Raw genomic sequence first — 7,109 nt, 5'->3', positions numbered from 1 at the left:
TATATATATATATATAAAACATATGCATTCAAAAATTTTTTTAATTTGTTGCACTATTTATAAATCATTTTCGATGCATTATTATGTCTAAGTCGATACTTCAAATTGAGATATTCATCATTTTATAATAAAATGTAATCGTATAAATAATGCAATTTATAAAAAACTCAATATTTTGAAAACAATTACTTTGCTGATCTATGTTCATTAAAATATTTTTATTTGTTTCTGTGAGTTCTATTAGTCAGTTAAGTCTTTATTCTGAAAGATTTTACATTTTATTAAAAGACACATTTCAGAATTTATTATAATATACAGGGTACTTCATAACATGTAGATATAACTTGAAAATTGAATTTACATTTAGGATATACAAAAATAAAAAATTCATATACATTTGTTTTATCCTTGTTTCCGAATTGCAAATATTTTCATGTTTTATTAATCCTTACGAATTAAGCTAGCGTAGTGTCTTCACCCGATTTTTATTGATTTTTTTAAAGACAAAGAGGTATGAAGATGCTATGCTAGTTTAGTTTTTAACGAAAATTAATGAAATACGAAAACATTTATAACTCGGAAACAAAGTCAGATAAAACAAATATTTATTATGAATTTTTGTATTATTTTTGTATTTTGAAGTTCATTTTTGAAGTTATGGTCACATGGAATATCCTATCTATACATGTAAAATATTTTAGATGAACGAGACTCCTTTTCGTTATCCGACAATAACATATATGGGTCTTCCGCCACCATCCGCTCATCAATTTCTTCAACCAATTTTATCTGGCAGTCTATTCCCATTCTCCAAATACTGCCAATACTTATATAACATTGTAGAAATGTTGCAAGAATATAATAGTTTGGTACGAGAATTAAATGCTATCGTGAAGACCGAAGACGATATGGATTTTGCAATGAAAACAAAAATAAAGTATTTGTGTAAAATTAGTGAATGTAAAGTAAAAGCAATTGCTAGGGAATTAGAACGGCTGTTACCTTATGTCGGTGGCATGAGAGAAGCCACTTTACAGTTGATAGTGCCTCATATAGTGCAGATTATGGAAGAACCTTATAGTGCAGTATTAGCAGTATGGCATCTTTTTGATCCCATTGCAAAGTAAGTATTACTCTATTTTATTTTATTTTTTTTTTATATAAATATTTGATTTTATATAAATATTTGATTTTCTTTATTTGATTTTCTTTTCATTTTTCACATTTTTTTGTCGCAGAACATTAGGACCGAAGGATACAGTTAATACATTCCTTTTACCTATTATAAAACTGTATGAAAACGGTTCTATTATGGATACTCCACTGTACGTTGATATAATACCTACGGGAATGCTTGCAAAGTTTCGAACTACTCGACTATATCACAGAACGTTCTTGTTAAAGTTGATAGTTCGATTAGGACTACGTAGATTCCTAGACAATTTTATAAATCCTTTAGTAGAAGCAGTGGGAGGATATAAAGATTATGTACAGGGCTCGATTGACACATGCACACATAGGACTGTGAATTTGAAGTAAGGAAAAGAGTAATAATTAATTTATTATATATGTAATATATAAATTAATATGTTGTATATTTTAATGTATCTGTATATATATTATATATAATTGTATCATATTATATTGCTTATAAATTTCTATGAAGGAGCTGTGACTTAAGTGGACCTTGCAGTGAGGGAGAAGGTATTTTATCTCCATTAGATGAAGATTCATTTGCAGACACTGAACATACTGTCGCTGCATCTTCTATACCAACGATCAACGATACATCTAACGTAATGAAAAATAATGATATCGAAGGTAATTAACGTTATTCAATTCAACCGAATTTAATAAGTATAAGAAAATGATTTGATTCTATTGGATATATTACAGAGGTATTTACCATGGAGACGGAGGATAATTTATGGATTTTTTCAAACAATACTGCGCCGTATGATATCGACTTACATATAGAGCTCAATTTGAATACCTGCGATGATACAAATGATGATAAAAATAAAAATTCACCAGGTGATTCTGCGAAATCATCAACGATTCCAATACCTGAACAATCAAATACTAATGGAGTTAAATTAGTAACTGAGTTTAACAGTATTGGTTGTAACGTTGGAAGTAAAACTTCCAGTGAAGATTTCACTTATGTTAACGCATATGCCATGAATTCAGATAATAATCTGTCAGAAAATATGTGCAATATAGATACTAAGGAAGATAGTCCTGCAGTGCTTTCCGTGGATTTTGATAATAAAAGCGACGTGATCAAGTCTGATGAAAATGTACATCAATTAGATCATATTTACCGAAAATCTGTTCTAAGTGAATGCACAATTTCTGAGATGAGCGCAGAATCGGTTATATGGTTATCTCATAGACTCGGCCCAGTACTTACAGCGCGATACTTGTCGCGAAATCTTCTGAGAATGCTGACGTTATGTTACGCTGGGAAAGAAAATTTAACACCAATTGATGACAATAATTTCATGCATCTGAAGGGCGTTACATGGAAGAAGCCGATATTAGCTGGTGATCAAAATGCTGTTAAAGTTTTAGAGTGCCTCACATCTATTGCAGGTACGTACAAAAAAATATATAGTGAGTTTTTAATTTTTAATAAGTAAAATGACAGTTTATCAACTATTTTATCAGGATTATATGGCGAACAAATTATATTGCTGCAATACTTTGCACATATAGTGGAGCTATTAGCATTGTGTAAGAGAAAATTAACGCAGAATTTGGAAGGAGGCCTAATTTCTTGTCTGGCTCTATTAAATCACATTACAGCGTATCTTAGCGATTCTACGGTGATGGATGTGCTTCATGTAATGTTTATCATATAATTAATTATTATATATTAATTATTACACGTTAATATGATGAAAAAAATTTTAAATAGCTCAACTTTATTCATATTTAAATGTAGGAGCCGATTGTTAAATCCATATTGCATCCCACAGTACGCATATTATCAACCGCGAGATTTACATTTCCAAATGGAACGCTTGCGCGCATTGCTTTAGCTGAAAAATGTTTGGAAGCAATGTTCATTCTTAGCTTACGGCTTGGCAATGTGATCACAAAAAATCATTTAGCAATACCAATTCAACGCTTCTTTCTGGCTTTTGACAAAGCTTTCAGTGAAAATTTAGATGGTGGAGTTACATCAAATAATTTTGGACAAAAAGCAGATACGACCTACGAACATTTCGTACGGTAATACGCAGATGAACATTGCGGTTTAATTACACATTGTTAAGAGGAGACAGAAAGTTTATATGATCAAATTGAATTACAATTTGTGAATTTATTTTAGGAATAAACGAATACAATTCTTTAGATATTATTTATCTTTGAGAAAATTAATTTATGTACAATATAAAAATTATTTTAAAAATAGAAATTTTCTGTGTTTTGAAGATAGAAAATTTCAAGTGCCTCGCATTTTGCATGATTCCAAGGAAACAATCTACTATTTTCTGTCTATTTTTTTCAGGTCACATTTTGTTCTACAGATTAACTAAAATAGACCATTAAAAGAATGAAAAAAAATAAAATTATTATAAAATAACATAAACAGAAAATTCCTACATTTTTAAATAAATTTTGTTATTATAAATTAATTTTCCTAAATATATGAAGCAACGTTAAAATCTAAACGTAGAATTATGTCTGTGTATTCCGTGTTTTCTAAAATACATTAATAAATTTTATTTTCTATTTAATTATATAAATCTATTAACTCCTCCTGCTTTTCTTAATGATAAAACTTAATGATAAAAGTAACGACATACTAAGATATTCATTTTTTATTATTTCATAGAATGAAAATGACAAACGAAGAATCTGTTAATAATGGAACTTATGCGTGGAACAAACTTGATACAGATATTACAGATTCGTATTCTCCTCCAATCGTAGAAAATAGCGACGTGCTAGACTTGCAAAGAAATAGAGTAAGATCAAAGTTTACGACTCATGTTTCTTTTTTAGATATTACGAATGCAAATGTATATATATTAAACTTTTTATGTACAGGCATTTGAAGAATTACGAGCTGTGTTTACTACTGCGTTCGCTCACAAAGCTTACATGCTTTTTTATAGATGTATTCATACTGAAATGATGGAACATATACTTAAAAATCATGAGCATATACAACAGCTTTGTCATGATTATGAGCAAGAAATAAAAGCAACTTCTGTAAATAATGGTAAATATCCTATAAGATATTTCTCAATTATTATCACGATTAATAATATGTTCATTCTTGTATTTCATTTTTATTTTTGAAGATAATGCGGATAAATACAATACTTCCGTGGATTGTGATGATACGGAAAATGTAGAATCAGTTGACAAAAGTGCTTGCAGCTTCGGGAATATATCTGTGATAGGAAACAGATTCGAAATACAGAAAGATGATGCGAGATCTCAAGTGTTGCCAGAGACGAGTATTGTCGCCAGTCGCGAAACAACTTGTCCATTATCCGCTGGTAGACAACTACGTGGTAATTGGTTAGCTTATTGGGAGCACGAGATAGGAAGACCGGAGAAAGATACAATATTTAATATAAAACAGATAAAACTTCAGACTTTCAATGGACATACAAACAGTGTGAGATGTCTTTATGTATTAGACAATGAGAACAGTTTTATGAGTGGTAGCAGAGACAAAACTGTGAAACTGTGGAGTTTACGAAGCCAGGTAAAATATATTCTGTTCAATTTAATGAAAAAAAATTGTTTATATAATATCTAGAATTATGATTTTACTGTTGTAATAAAATCAGGGTGATGGAACTACAATTTCATCGTGTCAATATACATATACTGGACACAAAAAGTCTATTCTTTCACTTACATTCTTGGAATCTTTGAGATATGCAGTGACATGCGATAGTATGATTCATTGTTGGGATCCTTACATGGGTTCGCTTCTGGGATGTCCAGAAAGCAGCCGTCCAGTTCCTGTGAATATTTTAGCCTCGAGTCCTTCCCCTTCTACAACTCTTCTTGTGGGAACAACCGATATTACTCTTAGAGTTATTGATTGTAGAACATTCCAGTATGTTAATGAAATGAAAGTAAGCATAAAATATATATATTAATATCCTAAAATTCTAATTCATGATACACAAAGTTTAACATTAAATCATTCGATAGATTTCTATGAATCCAACGGGTTTAATAAGATGTATCGCTATATCGCCTAGTACTAACTGGGTTGCTTTAGGTCAAGCATCAGGCTTCTTGACGATATTAGATACTCGTACCGGTCTAATTATCGCATCTTGGAAGGGACATGAATGCGAGGTAAAAACTTAGAAGTCTTTTATCTTTAAAAGTCTCATAAAAAGCTATTTTCGAAAAACTTTTTGAAAAACCTATGTAATAGATTTTCATAAGCTTTTGTAAGTTTATTTGTAAATATATTAAACTGTTTTCAAGAAAAATTTAATAGATATATTCATTAATTTCAAAGTTTTTAGCGTTTAAACAAAAGATTACAAAGAACATGATATGTATATCTCCAGATAATCTAAAACAGTAATGTGCAATTTTTTTTATACTGGATTATTTTTAGATATAGTGTGCTTTTCAGCAAGCGACACGTGTAATACGCTGATCATAAGAGATTTAATTATATAAAGAATTATATAAAGAAATTGGTTTTTTATGATAACTTGATTTACTAAAAAACCACCTTAAATGTTTACTAAAGATAGTATATATGTATAATAAAACACTTACACAAATCTATGAAAATTTATCGCATAGGTTTAAAAAAATTTCTTTAATATAAGAATTTGTTTGATTTATTGATTTCTAATATTATAGATATTACAATTAGAAGCGATAAATGAAACTACTATAGTTAGTTCTTCTTTGGATCAAACTATAGCTGTGTGGAGTGCAATAGATGGAAAACTTAAATTTCACATGAAGTAAGAAAACTTGTAATATTATTATGTAAAATGAAATAGATAAAACATAATTTACATAAATTATTTTTTATCGATTTTCAGAGGTGCAACAGAACCTGTTCATTGCATGGCAATGCACGAACAAGCATTGGTAATAGGAACAACAGCAAATCGAATTGGTGTTTATACTGCTGTAGAAACGACTGCTTCATTAAGCTCATCCAAGTTAAGATCTGATGCTTTTAAAGGCATTCTTACTGCCTTGGCGGTCCTGCCTCTCAATCGATTACTATTATTAGGTGCTGACAATGGTGGAATAACACTACTATGTTAGAGAGTTATTTACAGAACATGTGCGCGCTCGCACGCGTGTGTGGACATTACTATATACAATAGTAAGGAATAGAAAAGTATACCTAATTTAACAGAAAGCGTGGAAAATCTATTACAATAAATTTCATTTGTACAAGATACATTCAAGAGAAAGATTTTCTATATGTGGATGATGTCTGTTCTCGTCCCTATTACTTTTAGAGCCAATTTGGCGGACATTTTGTACACACCAACATCCGCTAAAATCTCTGCTGATACATTTTTATCATCATTATTTAATGCTTCTTCAAGCAATATTGCTGAACCCATTAGGATATTTAAAAGTATACATGCTTCTTTAATTCTAGAACATTAAAATAGCTGAATTATTATATCTGTTTTAACAAATAATTTTAATAATTTTAGAAACTTACAAAGGGAAATATGATTCTGGTTTGTTAATATACAAACCAAATAATGGAAACAGATTCCTCAAAATATCATACTGTAATTGTTCGGCACCACCATTATTGAAATGATTTACGAGTACAACTTCTTCAAAAAGAAACTGTAAAAGAAATATTTGAAATAAGATGAAAATTATTATATAAAAATTATTATGTAAAAAGTAATCTATTTTCTTTTATTTTTATCATGTATACTTGATCAAATTGAGCAGCTAAATTCTTCCAAGCTTGATTAAACAACGGCAAGGCAAGAACATTGTGCAATATATGAAGACGTGTTGCTAGTTCTTGGAACATAGGACAACCACTTGGCGTCATTGATAATGAAGCAACTTCTTTTGAAGACTGCATCGCAAACCATCTTAGAATAATAAAAAGTACT

The 7,109-nt window shown here is 29.8% G+C and overlaps 2 protein-coding genes across 3 annotated transcripts in view; one reads left to right on the top strand and one right to left on the bottom strand.

Moving 5' to 3' along the window:
- Positions 1-6,421, top strand: part of LOC108684421 (WD repeat-containing protein 81) — an 11,323-nt gene extending 4,902 nt beyond the window's left edge. Inside the window, 13 exon segments of the mRNA XM_018188728.1 lie at positions 702-1,123; positions 1,239-1,535; positions 1,667-1,821; positions 1,897-2,595; positions 2,671-2,846; positions 2,948-3,237; positions 3,845-3,977; positions 4,060-4,234; positions 4,317-4,729; positions 4,815-5,108; positions 5,188-5,337; positions 5,863-5,969; positions 6,051-6,421. Coding sequence (XP_018044217.1) covers positions 702-1,123; positions 1,239-1,535; positions 1,667-1,821; positions 1,897-2,595; positions 2,671-2,846; positions 2,948-3,237; positions 3,845-3,977; positions 4,060-4,234; positions 4,317-4,729; positions 4,815-5,108; positions 5,188-5,337; positions 5,863-5,969; positions 6,051-6,282 — 3,543 coding nt within the window. The 3' untranslated portion in view covers positions 6,283-6,421.
- The window catches only part of LOC108684420 (RAD50-interacting protein 1), a 3,429-nt gene continuing 2,739 nt past the window's right edge, over positions 6,420-7,109 (bottom strand). For both annotated transcript variants that reach the window (XM_018188726.1, XM_018188727.1), the window contains exons 10-12: positions 6,923-7,088; positions 6,695-6,828; positions 6,420-6,624 (exon numbers count right to left, since the gene is read on the bottom strand). In XM_018188726.1, coding sequence (XP_018044215.1) covers positions 6,441-6,624; positions 6,695-6,828; positions 6,923-7,088 — 484 coding nt within the window. In that variant the 3' untranslated portion in view covers positions 6,420-6,440. The remainder of the gene's footprint in view (positions 6,625-6,694; positions 6,829-6,922; positions 7,089-7,109) is intronic.

The sequence above is a fragment of the Atta colombica genome, unplaced genomic scaffold, assembly GCF_001594045.1.
Source record: "Atta colombica isolate Treedump-2 unplaced genomic scaffold, Acol1.0 scaffold134, whole genome shotgun sequence".
Lineage (NCBI taxonomy): Eukaryota > Metazoa > Arthropoda > Insecta > Hymenoptera > Formicidae > Atta > Atta colombica.
The sequence above is the reverse complement of the archived record's forward strand: the minus strand, read 5'-3'. Positions and strand labels throughout refer to the sequence as shown.